This window comes from Jaculus jaculus, chromosome X (assembly GCF_020740685.1).
Source record: "Jaculus jaculus isolate mJacJac1 chromosome X, mJacJac1.mat.Y.cur, whole genome shotgun sequence".
NCBI classification, from domain to species: Eukaryota; Metazoa; Chordata; class Mammalia; order Rodentia; family Dipodidae; genus Jaculus; species Jaculus jaculus.
In genome coordinates this window covers 58,380,741-58,399,328 of record NC_059125.1, presented here as the reverse complement: position 1 = coordinate 58,399,328, position 18,588 = coordinate 58,380,741, and the positions used below count along the sequence as shown (strand labels likewise).

Here is an 18,588-nt window from a genome sequence, read left to right as displayed (position 1 = left end):
CTGTCGGTCTCAAATAAATAAATAAAAAATTAATAAAACAAGTAAGAACTGCTCCTGAGTACACAACGTGGGCAAGAATTTTTTAAAAATTACTGGTGATTGGTTCACTTTAGAGATTATAATTTGGTCTGTATTTTGGAAACTTAGAAGAATTCTAACTATGATCATGCATACCTTAATTTCTGCACTGAGAAGCTAGGCTTACTCATATGCAAAATGAGAACAACCATATCTAGGCTGCAAAATTGATGTTTTATACACTCTAAAGTATGATGCAATAATATGCTGTCTGTTCTCACTTAACACTCCTCTCCCTATCTTCTGTAGTAATACCAAAGCTAGTTTATCTTTTATTGGCATCAGAATGACTATTGTAGGAGGTGAGACAAGCCAGAAAATTTCCTGATAAGGAGGAATGAACAGGATCTGACAACCCTAAGAGTTCAGAAACAAACAAAAAAAGTAGCCTTGACATGCATGGTGGCATATGCTTGTAATCCAGCACGCCAAGGCTAAAGAAAAAATTCAAACGATCAAAAAAAAAATCAATCTCTTGGGCTGTAGAAATGGCTTAGCAGTTAAGGCACTTACTGGCAAAGCCAAAGGGTTTTGGTTCAATTCCCTCAAATTAATTAATAAATTAAATGAGGATAGTTATATCCCTCCTTTCAATAAAACATTAGAATGAAATCAAGAATAGATGGTTGTCAGGGTTTGAATGTGAAATGACCTCTGTAGCCTCATGTTTGTGATTAAGCCTCATACTCAATCCTCAGCTGGTAGAGCCTTTGGAAAGTGGAGGCTTGCTGAAGAAGGTAAGCCATTGGGGGCAGACCATGAGGTTTATTAGCTCTGTCCTAAAAGTCTGCTAGCTCACTCGCTTTTGTGCTACCTCCCAGCTGATAGGACAAGAAGTGATGCCCAGCTTCTGCTCTGTCATGATGAAGAAAGCCCCAATTTAAGCCAAAATAAACTCTTTCTTTTCATATGCAATTTTGGGTTGGATATTTTGTCCCAGAAGGTAACTGCAACAAAATTGGTATTGAGAAGTGGGGTTGTTGCTATGAACTTGACCATGTGGTTTTTATTATCTTGGAACAGATTTGCAAGAGGAATGTAGACTTTGGGACTTTGGACTAGAGAAGCTTCACAAAACTTAATGGGCCATTCTTATAAGAGTTTGAAAGATTTAAATGCAGAGAACTGTGGACTATGGAGGTTTGGAGACAGGCTGGAAAACTGCTAGAATCGGGCTACAGGTTGTTAGTGAGACATTCTCTTCACATTTTTCCCATTTCCTGGGAGCTTGAGCAAAGTTGAATTAAGAGTAATGGACTTGTGTTTGGCAGAGAAAACTACAGAGCAGAAAGATATGTTTGGCTCACTAAAACGTGAGGAGGTTCAGATCCACATCACAGAGACTGTAATTGTTTTAAGAGACTACCACCATTGAGGTTGGCCCAGATGTTTGCACTGAGGAGATAGAAGTACTGAATCTTTTGAAAGGAGGGACAATGAAGGAAGAATGCTAAAGAAATTTCCTCCTAAAGTCAGATTTATTGCCTCATAGATTAACAAATTTGGTTGCCCACATGGTTCTTGTTTTGGATGTATGATAGATGCAGCAAAAAAGGGTTAGGATGTGCTCATGGTTCTGGAGATTGACAATTGGCGATGTAGGAGAGGTTTGAAGTTCCTCCATGGAAAGCCTATGAAGCCATAGCATGAAGCTATGAAAATGAACCATAGGTTGCAGTTGAGACACCATTCAAGAAAATCTCCTTATACTGGGTCAGGTAGATTTTGCCTAGAAAGCAAGCATCACAGTCTGAGAGGCAGAAATTGACACAAACCCTTTGGAACCCATAAAATTTCATCATATGTCCCAGATACCAAACATGGAGCTTCAGGATTTGTTTATTACCCTGCTGATGTCTGATCTGGAGTTGATACACTATTTTCTTGTTATGCCTTCTTTTTGAAGTAGAAATGTTTACTCTATGGTATTAAGTGTTGGAAGTATGTAGCTTGTGCTTTCATTTTATAGGGCTCTAGTTAAGTGATTGTCTTGAGTTTCAGTTGTGATTTTGAGTCTCAGGTGAGACTTTGAACTTTTGAATGGTGTTGAGACTTGTGAAGACTGTAAGGACTTTTAACGTTGGACTAACAAATTTTGCACTATGAGATGGTCATGAATTGATGGAGATCAAGAGTGGAATGTGGCGTTTTGAATGTAAAATGCCCTCATTCTCAGCTGATGGAGCCTTTGGGAAATGAAGCTTTGCTGGGGAGGTGTGTCACTGGGGGCAGATCTTGAGATTTAGTAGTCCAGTCCACTGTGTGTTCAGATCTACCTCACTCTTTTTGCCATCTCCCATGTAATGTGACAAGATGTGATATACAGTTTCTGCTCTGTTACGCTTTCCCTGTCATAATGAAACTTCCCCTGAGACTATCAGGCAAAATAAACCATTTCTTTCCATTTGTTGATTTTGATCAGTTTTTTTTTTCCTAGCTATAAAAAGGTAATTGCAGATGTGGTCTATAGAACAGACATTACAATGAAATATCTTACAACCACTCACATATACCACAAAGACAAAATCATATTGAAGTCTTCCTAAACTTTATTGGCACTGAAATAGAACATGGGTTGAGCATAAACCTCTCCAAAACAATTATTTAAAAACCCAAAAATACACCAAAAATAAACCCGAATATAAAATCTAACCTTTCTCCCCAGCCTCCCTGGTACGGGTTATTTCCCTTAATGCAGTGAGCTTGTCTTACAATTCCTGGTTTGAATTTAGCCAATATAGGGCATCTCACAAAGTGTCAATGTAATTCACTACAATGGACACAAGACTCCCCAAGGAAAGGTGGGAGGGGCAGGGACTAAGGGAGGCTCTGGGCTAGGGACACTGCATGGAGGGACAGGGCAGGTTCTTGAGGACTGAACCCTGGGGAGAAGGTGAACAGAAAGCAATAAAACCAAATACTACATACTTTAAAAATGGATTGTATGACCTATAGTGACAGATAGCATCACTAATACTGAAATCTTCTTACATTAATGTTTCTGGCAATCTATCCTTTTATAATATAAGTATATGCTTCCCAGATGTTGGGGTGGTAAAGAAATGAGGCCAAAATGTTCCTGCCCCAAGACTAATATCTCTAATAGTGCATTAGCAAAAAAAGGCAGAAATCAATATTGAGTTAGATATCACTAGAATATATAATACTGATAGAAAGAAAATGAGCAAACATGTGACAGAAAAGAGGAGCAGCTGCTCCTGGGTGGAGAGCAAGGGTAATTATGTGAAAGGGACCTGGCCAGAATTCCCAGCATTTCTCTAGTATATAGCTCCAAGGGACAGTACAAATGGTGACAAGACCTGAGTTAGAGGTTTGTCAGAGGCAGGACTGAGAATAATGGGAAGGGGGCTGTTGGGCACCTGAGTGGATTCAGTAAACTAGGGGACCAGAGGCAAGGGCTATTCTTGTTTGCCACACCAAGACCCAGATGGCTGTGAAGCAGGTGCAATAGCCCAGTTAGCTTTAGGGGCAGTGGCTTAAACCTCCTGGCGGGACATTAAATCCAGGTGTGGCTACTTTCTCTCTTGGCAAGAGTTGTGGATACAGCTGACTAGGTTTGGCTAGGCTCATCCATACTGCTCTGGCTGGAAGAAATTTGGAGATTGGAGGGGGCAGGACTAGATTCAGAGAAGGAACCAGGAATCTGAAATAACAAAGGGTACCTCTGCCCATACATGTCATTTGAGAGAAAAATGCTCCCAGAAGTCATAGGGGCAGGATCTTTTTATCCAATCTTGCCTAATAGAAAGGCCAATGGATTTTTTAGGATATTAGGTGAAGTCTCTTCAAGGCACTTTCTCCTCCATCTGTCCTCATGGAGAAATTGAGTTCCTGAACTCAGAGACAAGGCTTTTGGGGACTGAGTTTATAACAGGTTCAGTCTGGGAGGTAGAAACAAGATTGAACATCTCTTTATACTCCAATCATTGCAAAACCTAAATAACTCTAAACAGGATGAATATTGGGAGGCCAAATCCTAGGACACTTTACAAATTAGAGCATATATCCATGGCCCTGCTTCCTTCCCTAAATCCTGTGAGACCACAAGCTTGCAAATCACAGGACTTGAAAGAGAAAGGTAGAGGTGGGGAAAGGGAGAGAAGGTAGCTTTCAATCAACTTTGTACTTGACTCTCATTAAGTATGGATGTGCTTGCCAAATCAAGTAGAAAGAACCTCTGAGCTAGGGAAGTGGTCTATTCTAAAAAGCTAAATTAAATGGGACAGAGAACAGAAAGAGGGTCCCATTGGCACCACAGTGGGTTATTTGCCCACCATTATGAGTGGGAGCTGAAGGGCTAAATTTGGTCCCATGGCTACACTGAATGCTTGGCATGACTCCTAGGCTGCTCTAGTTAGTGGCTCCAGCACAGTGTTAGTTAGGCAAAGGTATGGAGTATGGGGACAAAGAAGAAGGAGGAGGGCTCCCTAGAGGCTTGGTGCCAACTACATGGATTCAAATTCATCAATGCGCTGTTTGGTATTCCCCTGCCGGATCTGGCGCAGAGTCTTGTATTTGTCTCGACCCAGTCGCATGTTCTCAGCATGGATCATGTCATTGGCAGTCTTCTTGGACTCATCACGGGCATTGGCCAGCTCTGAAGTAAGGGCCTGTGGGAATGCAAAAGGATTCAAGAGTCAATGGCTTCCTCTCATTTCAACTCCACTTCATTGATCATATTTCTCTTCTTTTTTGTTCCTTTATCCCCTTCCATTTCCTATGCATATATAAAGGACAGTTGTCCCTTGAGAGAAGGAGAATTAGAACAATATACTAAAGATTCATAGAAGAAGTTTGTCAGCTAGATATTTTATGAATGTTAACAGGTGAATGTAGTCAGAAGTAGGATAGAAAGTCTCCATAGGGAAGAGGTCAATGCCTGATTAGTAAATAATGGGTGAATGCCCTTCAAGTTCCATTTGAACTAGTCTCAGACTTCCATATAGCATGGGGACAGGCTCCTCTATCCCCCCAATGGTAGTCTAAGAAAAACCATGGTATTAAGTCAATATGCAGTCTCCTTGACACTTTGGCCCTGCTTGTATACCTTCAGATGCTTCTGCACACGCTCATTTTTCTCTGCCTCAGTGGTACGTTCCTCCTCACTGCGGTCCTTGGTCATAGCATCAGACCGCAGTTCAGCACTGGCCTCTGCCCCATTCTCATCCTGCTCATCCTGTTCATTCTCAGCAGGCTCTGCCACATGAGGAGTACTCATGGCTGTCTTCAGCTCGGCTCGGGTCTTCTCCAAGTCTTCCTGTACCATCTGTGCCTATCAAATGACAGAAAAAGAAGGATGAGCAGTCAGACCAGGTAACTTGTGAAAACCTATACAAACCTAGAAAGAGGTATGTAGCAAGAAGCAAACACCAGTTAGGACAAATCACTTTATAGTAACAACTGTATCAACTTCCCTTGGGTACTGGGGAATTCTGGGAAATACATATGTAAGTGTTGGCTATCTTCTTCCATAATGTGTATTGACATATGCAGGGAGGGAGAGAGAGCCCAAATCTAAGGAATGTACAGATTTGGAACATACACATGTAGTACAGTACCTCTTCCCACAATGCTTTGCTCTGGGTACTGGGGATCTTACCTTCTGCTGCCACTCCACAGCCTCACTCTCCTTCTTCTTTCGGGCCATTTCCAGTTGAGAAATTCGTGCTGTCAACTCTGCCATTTCTGAAGCCTATGGATAAGTTGGAAGCCCATAAAAACTCAGCCTTCTGTTTCTCAGGTCCCAGATGCCTACATCTGCAATACCCCTTGGAACCTGCTACTCCATTTGCTTGTTGCCTTGGTGGCTCTTTAACCAAATTACCCCAGTCTAGTCTCATCTCCCAAACCTACCACTTCCTTGTAAGTCATAGCTCCCCCACTACACTGCTGGTTTCCTGAAGGGAAAGTACATGTCATCTCTGTCCCTCTTCCTCTTTCCCTCTCCCCATCTCGGTCTTGCCAAATAAATTTGCATGTAGTTGGGGCTTCATCAAAACTATCTGAGACCTAATTTCCTTAACCAGACATACTATCCTACATGAGGGTTATCCCATAATGCTACTGAAAAAAAAAAAGAAACAAGAAAGGAAAAGGGAAATGTGGTTAGTATAGTAACACACAGTAGTTACTCAAATGTGAGTACCTTCCTTTTCCTTTACCAGATATCCAAAGGTTGAGGAGATGAACAGAAACCAAGTTAAGTTAGGGAAGACTATCTGGGCCATATCAGTGATACCTCAGCTTGCCTCTGAATGAATGATTACTGATTACCTGAGTCAGCTACACTTGTCACTGAGAAAAATGCATACTCACAATCCCAGCCTGCCATGTTACTTTACCAGTTGTTCCTGGGTCTTCTTCTGGTCCCGAGAGGCCTGCAGCAGGGCCTCCTTGGCCTCTTCAGCTTCTTGACGCTCCTTGGCCAGCTTTTCAGCCTCAGTCTGGGCACGCTTCCGTTCCTGTTCAAGTTCCATGGCTCTGCGGGTCTGTTCTTCCAGTTCTAGGTTGCAAAGGAAGACAAAGGTGATGAAAGGGACATAGATAAAGATGGAACACAAGATTGCTTCCTATAAATACTACACCCTAATACACAGTTGTCAAAGTTTCCAAGAACTCTTCTTGTGCAATCCATCATTTATTCTGTGGCCCTCCTAGACTATGTGGTCTGGGTCTCCAGCTCAGAGAGAGGTTCTGGGGCAACCCAATCTCCAAGGGGACTGACTCCATGCTCACCTTGCTGAGCTTTCTTAGTCTGTTCCTCAATCTGCCTCAGCCTCTCCATCAGCTCTTCCTTCTCCCGTTCAATCTTCTCCTTCTCCTTTTCTGCCAGCTCACGCTTCTTCTTTTCATTTTCCAGCAGAGCACTAGTGCAGGAATGAGAACACAGAACACCATAGCAAGGCTACATGGACTCCTAGGGATTTCCTAGCCCTTGGTCCTTTAGCCCCTAGCCTCCCAACCTACATAGGGCTTGTGAACATGGACAATATTCCCTTTCCTCCACACCCTTTGCCCTCACATTGTAATCCTACATGGGCATCCATGCTCATTCTATTTGCGTCCACATCAAGAAACCAAAACTGTAATTCTCATTCTGAAAGCAACACCTGAGATGACCTTGACTATGTTGCTGATTTGCTTTTGACATCAGTTTCCATATCTGTAAAATGGTCTACTCCATCTTGACCTGGGTCTTGTGGGATTATAGCAAGACATGTCTGTCTGGAGAAGAGTGACCTAGGTGTCACAAAACTAGATTCCTCCTTTTGAGAGTGGGATGTTGTAAGTGAACCTGGTACCTCCCCAGAATCCCTTCCACACATGCTGCTCACATTCTTGCACATGTTCCAACTATGTGGCATTCTCTGCTATGCTACTATGCAGTATTTAAGCTTTTGACAAATTTTTTTACCTAATATTGATTTCTCAGCCCCCAAAACCATGAAACAATAAAACCTTTCCTTATGAAGTACGCAGCCTCAGATATGCTGTTATAGCAACAATAACTAAATGAAAATGTATTCCATTAGGCATATTTATAATTTTTCTATCTCTTGATAGATACTGGTCTTTTCTACCTTTTAGTGACTTTAATAATGCTGTTATGAATATGGGCATGCATGTATTTGTATGAAAGTCCATTTTAAATTTTGAATGGCACTTACCAAAGAATAGGATTGCAATTATATAGTAACTCTATAATTTAAGGAACTGTCATACTAGTTTACACCATTTTATATTTCCATGAGCAATGTACATGAGCTGTTTCTCCACAGTCTCACTAACACTCATTTTCTAGTTTTATTTCTTTGATCCACATCAGTGAGCATGACGCTGTACTTCATTATGTTTTTCCAATTATATTTCACTAATAATTAAGGATAATTTCATATGCCTATTTGCCATAAGCTTGTCTTTTTGGGACCTGAGATCTTAACATTCTCATCAGCAAGTCGGGGTTAGGGTCTCAGATCCTATCTTGCTAATAAGTTCCTATGAGGCTGCTAAGCCTCAGAGTATACTAAATTAGCATTGAGTTAAGGATTCTGTAGGGAACTTCTGGGTGTTCTGCCCACTTAAGCTCAAAAAACCTATAGAATCTAAGCTCAAACATGCATGAAGCACCACTATTGGTCAGTTAACCTGGAGCCACCCAGAGAGGAGTGTACCTGGCACAGCAATGACATGATGCTCATACATACTGGGAAACCAGGAAATTCTCCCTCCTACATACCTCAGAAATCTTAGGCTTCTAATGCTTTCTTTAGGGAACAGGAATGGCTATGCTTCAGACTTAATGTACAGGGTATCATCCCTGCACAGCTCATTTACTCCTAGTCCTAGGTAGACTTCATACCCTGCCTTGAGAGGGTGGACTCTTTTGAGAAGCTTCCATAGCCCAGCACTGGTCCAGCTCTGTAGCACTTACCGTTCCATCTGCTTCTGGTGTTTCTCTTCCCGGGCCTGTGCCTTCATCTGCTGCACTTCGATGGTGTCAGGCTTGCGGCGACGCATGTACAGCTCATGGTTCCCCATGCACAGGGCTAAAATTCTCTTGTTAATCCGTAGCCGGGGAGCATAGAACACAAAGTCCTGGTGGGAAAATAGCAGTCACAAAAAATTCAAAGTACAGATGAAGGTGAGCTTTTATCTTCTGTAAAGCTAAATCCAAAAGCACTGGAAGAATTACTTAATCTAATCCTTGACATTTCAACGAGAAGAAGAGAGGTAATGTGATTGCAGAGTCAAATGTCAGAGTAGTGGTAGACTTAAGACTAAAATCCATGTTTCTTATTTTAAAACCAGTGATCTTTCTAAACTATGATTTCTGTTTTAAAAAAATACATTTTTATTTATTTGAGATAGAGTATGGATGCACCAGGGCCTCTATAAACAAATTCCAAACACATGTGCCATTTTGTGCATCTGGCTTTATGTGAGTACTGGAGAGTTGAACCTGGGACACTACGCTTTGCAAGTAAGCACATTTAACTGCTAAGCCATCTCTCCAGTGCCCAAACTATAATTTCTGTCAATGTTTACACATTCCATAAAAAGCATACTAAACTAGCATAAATCCAGTTGAAATATCAGAAGTGTCTTCCTCTGCTAACTAGAAATCCAACTGGATTTCAAGGAGCCTCCTTTTAGAAGCCAAACACTGCTTACATAACACACAAATGAGTTTTAAGCTGGTAATCACAAGGTAGCCCAAGGACCAGCTAATGAGTTAACCACCTCCCCTTCTATGCCAATGAACACAACTACTACCATCTCATAGAGTCTGGAATGCAGTGGAAGAATCACAGGCTCTCCGGGCCCAGTATAAATCCCACCTCTGCCATTTTTAGCTGTGTGATATTAAGAAAATCATTCCATCTCTTGGAATCTTGAGTTCTTCAACTTAATGGATTTGCTACTGCCTACCAAGACATGAGGCTGGGGTTTTAGAGACAATACAAATGTCAGATATCTCAGGGACAGGGAAGAAAGTTGAAACATATGAAATGAGTCAGGCTTAGCTTAGTACTAGCCCTTAATGCCAGAAGAGCAGCCCTTCATCCCACTTTTCTTTTTTCTCTTTTTTATTGACAACTTCTATGATTGTAAACAATATCCCAAGGTAATGCCCTCCCTACCCCCACTTTCCCCTTTGAAACTCCACTCTCCATTATATCCCCTCCTCCTCTCAATCACTCTCTCTTTTATTTTGATGTCATGATCTTTTCCTCCTATTATGATGGTCTTGTGTAGGTAGTGTCAGGCACTGTGAGGTCATGGATATCCAGGCCATTTTGTGTCTGGAGGAGCACGTTGTAAGGAGTTCTACCCATCCTTTGGCTCTTAACATTCTTTCTGCCACCTCTTCTGCAATGGACCCTGAACCTTGGAAGGTATGATAGAGATATTTCAGTGTTGAGCACTCCTCTGTCACTTCTTTTCAACGCCATGGTTCCTTCTGCGTCATCCCAAGGTCACTCAAAACTGGGCACACAAGCCTTGTACTTGGCCAGCCAGGCCAAATGAGCCAATGGGTGCAATAGAAACACGTCTGTTATGGGGGATACCAACAGCCCTCTAATTTGACTGGAGGCCCACTCCACTTTCTTTCCTACTCTCATTTGCTAATTTTCTAATTCTGTCAGCTACAAGAAACCGAATGCGTGAGAAATATGATGAATTCAGAGAATTTTTTTGATCTCAAATTGCTCTGGAGAAAAGTTTAAGAGGTTAGCAGTATAGCTATATAAAAAAGCATGGAGGTACCCACTTCTAATCCCAGCTCTCAGAAGTCTAAAGCAGAAAAATAACTGTAGGGTCACGGCCAATCTGGGCTACAGAATTACACTTTATGTCAAAAAAAGGAGGGTGAGCCAGGTGTGGTGGCACACGCCTTTAATCCCAGCACTCAGGAGGCAGAGGTAGGAGGATTGCCATGAGTTTGAGGCCACCCTGAGACTCCATAGTGAATTCTAGGTCACCACGGGCTAGAGTGAGACCCTACCTCGAAAAACAAAAAAACAAAAAAAAGAAAGAAAGAAAAGAAGAAACAAAAGGAGGGTGCCAGGCGTGGTGGTACACACCTTTAATCCCAGCACTTGGGAGGCAGAAGTAGGAGGATTGCTGTGAGTTTGAGGTCACCTTGAGACTACATAGTGAATTCCAGGTCAGCCTTGGCCAGAGTGAGACACTACCTTGAAAAAAACAAAAAAACAACAAAACAACAAAAAAAGGATGGTGAAGAGATCCTCAGTGGGTAAAGCCATTGCCCCCAAGCATGAGGATCTAAGTTTGGATCCTCAGTCAGAACCCAAATAAAATGCCTGGTGAGGCTATAATCTCAGCCTTGGGGTGGCAGAGACAGGAAGATTCCTAGGATTTGCAGGGTATCTTGTCCAGCTAAATCAGTGAGCTCTGGGTTTAGTGAGAGACCCTATCTCATAAAGTAAGGTAGAGAAGGATCAATTAAGATTGCTGGGCTAGAGTGATGGCTTAACAATTAAGCGCTTGCCTGTGAAGCCTGAGGACCCCAGTTCAAGGCTTGATTCCCCAGGACCCACATTAGCCAGATGCACAAGGGGACGCATGTGTCTGGAGTTCGTTTGCAGTGGCTGAAGGCCCTGGCGCACCCATTCTCTGTATCTGCCTCTTTCTCTCTCTCTCTCTGTCACTCTCAAATAAATAAGAATAAAAACAATTAAAAAAAAAACTTAAAGAAAGGTTGCTAACAATGACCTTTGACCTCCATATGCATGTGTACACATACAAACACGCATAAGGCACACTTATATATACCACATGCAAAAAAGGGGTAAGGAAATTTCTAATTCCATCTTTGTATTTGCACAACTCCTGGACTATACCCTGGTGGTGGTTTGGTTCAGGTGTCCCCCATAAACTTAGGTGTTCTCAATGCTAGGCTCCCAGCTGATGGAAGTTTGGGAATTATACCTCCTAGAGGCAGTGGGTTGTTGGGGGCCAGGCTTATGGGTATTATAGCCAGTTTCCCCTTGCCAATGCTTGGCACACTCTCCTGTTCCTGGTGTCCATCTGATGATCACCAGAGGAGTGATGTCCACCCTCTGCTCATGCCATCATGGAGCTTCCCTTCAACTCTGTAAGCCAAAATGAACACTTTTTTTCTCAAAAGCTGCTCTTGGTCAAGTGAACCTGACTGCAACAACCCCTTTCCACAATTACAAATAACCACGTACGTGATGGAACTATTTTAGTGAGCTTGAAAAGGTAAGACAATGGCTAAGGAGCAGCAATTAAGACTGCCTATGGATTTCTTCCTCCTACAGAGGGAGTCAGGTAGCACAGTAGCACTGGAGACTTAGTAGCAGTGTAGCAACAGGTAAAAAAGGCCTCCTATTTCTTAGCACTGTTTTCTCCTTCCATCTCAGTGTCTCTTTGTGCTTCCTGTTCATGTGCATATGCAAAACAAAGACAGACAGACACACATATGCACACACAGTGGAGATACAAACATAATGAGCATAGTAGCTCCTAGCATCATACAGGCCTTGGCAAAGAACCAGTCATGGTCAGAGTAAGGGGTCACTTACCGGGGCTTTTTTGTCAATAGGTTTAATGACAAATTTCTTATCATTGAAAGAGATGTTCCTGATTTCACTCCAGGGGAAGCCAATCTTTGGAGTCAGTCTATAGAAATGGAGATCAGTAAAATCAGGACAAAGCAAAAATCACATAGAGAGCTGGTACCCCATCCTCACTACCACCCAACCTTTCCTACCTTGAAGAGATAGAACATTGCCAGCTCAGACCATGTTCTCACTGCCACCAAGCCAACTGTCAGCACAAAACACTTTCTGATACCATAGCCAGCATATTATTCCTTGCTCCAGTACCTGAGATTTTCTTTTTTGCTTAATTTTTGGTTGAAGCATAGATATAGACTGTGTAAAAAGCATCCTTCAAAAGCATCTCCACTCTATTTAACTGAATATCATCTATTCAAGATTGTAAATGTTGGAGAGAAGATAAATAGTGGGCTCCAAGATTCAGGAGTTATATACAATAATCTACTAATTTATATTCTTATCAAGGGCAGGCTAAGGGGGGAAAGTAAGCAAATGATAAAAGGCTACAGTAAGAATTAAAGGCCAATAGCCACTTAATCATTAAAAGGAACTTAAATCTAAGTATTGATCCTAACAAGATAGGTTTACGACAGCATTGTCCAAACAATATAATGAGAGTCACATATAAAAGTTTACCATTAGCTACATGAAAATGAATAAAAAAGAAATATGTAGACCTAGTTATAATAGTTTAACCCAATATACCCTGATAGTATCAGGAACATATAAATCAACATTTAAAGGATATATTAATGAGGTCCTCCCATTCTATTCACCCCTCCCATGCTTGCCCATGTGCATGCTGTCATGTTTAAGTCTGGTATGCTGCAGGCACCATCCTGGTCTGGGAAGCCCTCTCCCATGCTCACTTATGTGCCATACTGCTCCTAACCACCCACACCCTCCCTTTCAGAACAACCTGGTCACACCCATCCATGGGACCACACTAGCCCCATGCGTGAGCCTGAACCCTTTTGCTCTGTACACTCCGCCAGCCATGTTGCCACCACTCCATTTGAATCTGTGGGCATCCTCTCACTATACTGGGTCCTCTCCCACTAGTGCTGCTACTACATGGTAGTCCAGGCATTCTCAAGCAACAGAATACCTCCAGATGAGCAAATCCCAACATAAGGCAAGTAACATGCACAAACAAATAAAGCAAAATGTTTCTGCCAAGAATGCCCATTTTCATACTAGAGGCCTCCCTTAAGAGCTACTTAGATGAAATTCCAGAGAAAGAATTCAAAAGCACCATCATGATAAATATGTACAAAGAAATTGAAGTGGACAAGAAATAAATGCCTGAATGAAATCCAACAGAATGCAAACAACCAACTAGGAGAATTCAATATATATCTAAATGATTTCAAAGAAGACACAAATAGACATCTGAGAGAATGCAAACAACTGAATAAAATGAGGAAGTCAAATGCTCAAGAAAAAATAAAACAAAAAATATAATAAATAAAAAGCTCTACGATACTGGATTAAAACATAGGATACAACTTTTTGCCATCTTTAAGAAACTCATCTCAATATCAAAGATAGATACTACCTTAGGTGGAAAGGATGGAAAAGGGTATTCCAAGCAAATGGAACCAAGAAAAAAAGCAGGTGTTCCTATACTAATAACTGACAAAATAGACTTCAAACCAAAACTAGGTAGAAAAAAAAAAATCAAGAAGGACAGTTCATCTTGATCAAGGGAAAAAAAAACCCACAAAGAGGACATTACAATCATAAATACATATGGACTAAACATAGAGGTACCCAATTTCATAAAACAAATACTACCAAGTATGAAGTCGCTGATTAACTCCAACATAGTTACAGTAGGTGACTTTAAGATCAAGGAGAGAACAGGGGGTTTGGGAGATTACCAAGTGGTTAGAGAAACTTGCTTGCAGAAGAAAAAAAAAAAGAGCTCTCCTCCCCCACTATACACACAAAAAGGACAGAATATTTGAGCTTGATGACAAAGTAGATGATTTAGAAAATTATAACAAGAAGCAAGAAAAATGTTAAAGAAAGTTTGAGCAAGAATTTCAAGACACTTGGACACTGTGAAGAGAACAAATAAGACTTCTGAGCATAGATGGAAAAGATTTTCAATTTAAAGGCATAGTAATTATTTTCAACAAAATTATTTCCCCAAATTCTCCTAAATTAGGGAAAGAAATGCCAATGTCAACACAAGGGGCATTTGGAACACCAAAAAAGAGAAAAGAACAGAAAAGAACCTCTTCTTGTTACATTATAATTTACTAAACACACAAACAAAAGAAAATAGATTGAAAGCAGCATGAGAGAAGCACACAGTTACCTATGAAGGCTAACCCATCAGAACAAAAACAGATTTCTTAACAGAAACGTGAAAAGCCACAAGTGTGTGGAATGATATATTTCAAGTTCTGAAATACAATTGTCAATTATCTTTCAGACATCCAGAAAAACTGTCATAATTGAAGAACTTTTCATTATCAAAACAGGATAAAGGAATACATGACCAATAAATTAGTTCTACAGAAAACACTTGAAGGAATCCTTTAAATGAGGAATGCATGATAGTAATAATAATAATGGGATAGATGTACATGATGAAAGAATAAACCATGCATGAATCATAGTTAATGCACAAGAGGAATAGAAAAATACCAAGTGCTACAAAATCAATAAAATGACAATAACTAATATACATCTAATATACATCTATTATAGATTGCATAAAAGATACCCCAAAGGATCATGTGGTTTTGAATACTGGATCCTTGCTGGTGGCAATTTGGGAAAGTTGTGTGGCCTTTAGGAGCCTGGCTAAAGGAGGTGTGTCACTGGATATGGGCTTTGGGTTAATATAGCCTCACTCCAAACCTAGTACTCAGACAACTGAAGGGCACATGAATAGGGTATATGGAACCCTACTACTTCATAAGCCAACTTAAAAAAAATGATTAAACAGCAGTCCCATAAATGACTACATAAAAATGGTCCCATAAGGCATAGGGTATTAATTTAAAAATTTCAGTGCCTGTCACAAAACACCTCTACATGAGTTCTTAGTCTGGGAAGCTAGAGAAGCCCTTAAAACAATATTGGCTATTGCTATTGCCATTACTCTTAGTTGTTCACCACAAATAGATGGTAAGTCCCTATTGCTGGAGACACCACATGCTTCAGTTGCAGGACACAAACAAAGCTGAAACTGAGCTAGAAACATCTTCCGTATGACAGACAGACACATTTCAAATGTTCACTAGCCACATGTGGCTGGTGGCTACCACAGCAGACAATATACATATGCTTAATACAGTATCTGAAGACTTGAGTGGGATTGTACAATCACCTGGGCTGGACTAAATTAATAGAAAAATAACTGAGGTACTCAAAGAGGTATATAGTCTTGGTCCATGGTTAAATGTAAACCCTACATGTCACAATAACTCAAACAAATTGAGAATTATGAGGGTTACCTGTCATTCTGCTCATAGATATTGAGACCAAGGGCATCCACACCCAGCCATAGCTCTGAGCCTTTCTTGTTCTTGATGCTGAAATAGTTCACACCATACATCTCCAGGTCTTGAGCAATCTTGAGATATTCCAGGACAGCATCCTCCCTAAATAATGCAAAATAGGGGAGAGGGTGTGTCATACTCAGGAGCACTTTAATAAGAACCAGAAAGACAAAAAAGTCTGCTTTGTGGAATGAGGAAATGGCTCAGTGGTTAAAAGCACTTGCATGCAAAGCCTACAATCCTGGGTTCAATTCCCCAGCCACCCACATAAAGCTGAATGGGCATTCATATTCAATGGTAAAAGACCCTGCATTTGTGTGACAGGAACCTAAAAGAAGGGAGGCTAACCCTTGATGGCCTCTGGTATGTTAGCTATCATAGAAGCTATTTTCTCTCTCCCATTCATTGTGACAACCTTTTAATAGAAGCACATTCTTGGTAGAGCTTAGATAGGGTAGGAATGACGAAATGGTGAGATTTATTCCTTAGTGAGCCAACCCAAAATGCCTTTGAAATATTTAGAAAGCTCCTCTTCCATTTATTTTACTCAAGGGAAGTAATTGCATGGCAAAAAAAAAAAAAATCCCGGGTGATCCTGGGAACTCTTCCATTTCTTTGTGGTCAAAATTGTTTAAGAAGTTGGGAGTGGGCTAGAAAGATGGATGAAAAATTGTTTACAGGACCTATCATCCTGGGTTAGGTACCACAGTACCCATGTAGTGCCACATGCACAAGGTGACACATATGTCTGGGGTTTCTAATTCAGTTTTTAGTGGCAGGAGGGACTGGCATGCCCATTCTCATTCATATTCTTTCTTCCTCCCTCCCTCAAGTAAACAAAAACAAAAAAGAAAAGAAAAAGAAAAACAAATAGCTGGGTATGGTGGTGAACACCTTTAATCCCAGCACTTGGGAGGCAGAGATAGGAGGATCTCCATGAGTTCGAGGCCACCCTGAGACTACATAGTGAATTCCATGTCAGCCTGGGCTAGAGTGAGACCCTACCTCAAGCAAGCAAGCAAGCAAACAAACAAACAAAAACTATAAATAAATAGAAGTTGGGAATGGTGGTGCACACCTGTAATTCCAGCACTTAAGAAGGTGGAGACAGGAGGATTGAGTGAGGCCAGCCAGGACTATACAGCAAGATGCTGTTTCAATTACATACATAAAATAAAACAACAGTCTAATCGTTCAGTTTTGCTAAATGCTAGGATCGCCCCTGTCTTCTCGAGGATCCACCAATGACCCTCATCATTTGCCTCTTCTCAAACCCCATGTCATTGTTCCTACAAGGACAGCAGAGCTCACAACTGCTAGAGCAGACTTACCTGAGCATGCTCCGATGTTCCTCATGCCACACCTGGATCCTTTCTTCCCACTGGTCCTTGTTAAGTTTGTGCTGCTCCAGGACTCTAGAAAGACAGTATGTAGTAAGTAAAGGACACAGACTATGTGCAGGAAGGAAGGAAGGGACATTTAGCTAACAGATTGATAGAAATGTGAAGTTGGTCCATGTAGGTCATGCTAGATTCAGATTGAAAATTGTAACAGAACATAAAATACTGCCTAAGAGGTAGAAGAGTATGAAACATAGATGGCCAAACATGATCATGGGATCACATTCCTTCATACCTTTAACCAAAAAACACAATGGTGTACTATCTCTAAGCACAGCAGTCTGTGCTGACTTGAAAACCTAAGTAAGGATGGCCCTCACAGAGCCAGGTACATTCTCTCCTATGACTTATAGTTTGTGTCTGTAAGAATATTGCTAAAAGTTTTTGAAAGTATGTACAGTTTTTGGATACAGAACAGAGAACTAAGCCCAAACAGCTCTAAGGAGATCTATTAGATTGTAAGACCTGCTTTAAACATGCCATCTCAAACATTATGTTAGTTGACTCCAAAAAAGTCCCAAGGCACAACTCCTATCCCTAAAATCCTTCTGATGTGTGCATGCTACAGCTCCAGTGGCACTAGGGATACCATAGCCTGGCTTAAGCTTCTTTTCCCCCTTTATTTTTTATTTATTTATTTATTTATTTTTTTTTTTGGTTTTTTTGAGGTAGGGTCTCACTCTGGCTCAGGCTGACCTGGAATTCACTATGTAGTCTCAGGGTGGCCTTGAACTCTCGGCGATCCTCCTACCTCTGCCTCCCGAGTGCTGGGATTAAAGGCGTGCGCCACCACGCCCGGCTTCTTTTCCCCCTTTAATAAAACAAAACAAAATCTATGGAAATGGCCGTCAGATGCAATAGGGGGAAGGGGAAAAAAGAAAATCCTTATTGTAAAGAAAGAGAGAAGGGTGACGTTTTGGAGAGACAGAAAAACAACATGGTATGATACTATATGTGAATGTTTCTCTGAGATGCAAAATGTGGTCTTTTAAGCATGCAGTCGAGAGAAACATATCTAGCTGCATGTTTGAAGCAAGGGTTAAGAGTCAGCCTTTGGGTACAGTCCCCTTTGGACAGTCAAAGGAGGCCAGGATACCACCTCACCTCTGGGGCAGCAACTTATCTCCAGCTAGGTAGCCAGACTTGTGCACCTCCTTATTGAAGTCACCATACTTGGATTGGACAGCATAGGAGGCCAGCAGTACAGCAGTTTCAGGTGGGCAGTAAATGTCATCATTGAGAATGCCTTCCTTCACTTGCAGAAAGAACAGGCGCTGGGTTATATCCTGGATCAGTTCCTCAGATACATCCTCAGGGTAGAATTTGGCCCGGAATTTGAAGAGCAGAGGACTTTCCTTCCGTACATCCTGTGCAGTCACCTGGGAGGAGCCAGGAGTCATAGGTATTAGTGATGGGGAGTGGCTGTGAGGTTGTGAAAAAGACACTGAAAGGTCATGAGTCTGA

At 41.3% G+C, this 18,588-nt stretch overlaps 1 protein-coding gene across 1 annotated transcript in view; it reads right to left on the bottom strand.

The window, feature by feature from the left end:
* Positions 1 to 2,609: 2,609 nt before the first annotated feature.
* Positions 2,610 to 18,588, bottom strand: part of Msn (moesin) — a 94,898-nt gene continuing 78,919 nt past the window's right edge. The window contains exons 5-14 of the mRNA XM_004661009.2: positions 18,229 to 18,503; positions 17,056 to 17,139; positions 15,680 to 15,826; positions 12,171 to 12,267; positions 8,531 to 8,694; positions 6,835 to 6,965; positions 6,441 to 6,601; positions 5,699 to 5,791; positions 5,147 to 5,371; positions 2,610 to 4,709 (exon numbers count right to left, since the gene is read on the bottom strand). Coding sequence (XP_004661066.1) covers positions 4,545 to 4,709; positions 5,147 to 5,371; positions 5,699 to 5,791; positions 6,441 to 6,601; positions 6,835 to 6,965; positions 8,531 to 8,694; positions 12,171 to 12,267; positions 15,680 to 15,826; positions 17,056 to 17,139; positions 18,229 to 18,503 — 1,542 coding nt within the window. The 3' untranslated portion in view covers positions 2,610 to 4,544. The remainder of the gene's footprint in view (positions 4,710 to 5,146; positions 5,372 to 5,698; positions 5,792 to 6,440; positions 6,602 to 6,834; positions 6,966 to 8,530; positions 8,695 to 12,170; positions 12,268 to 15,679; positions 15,827 to 17,055; positions 17,140 to 18,228; positions 18,504 to 18,588) is intronic.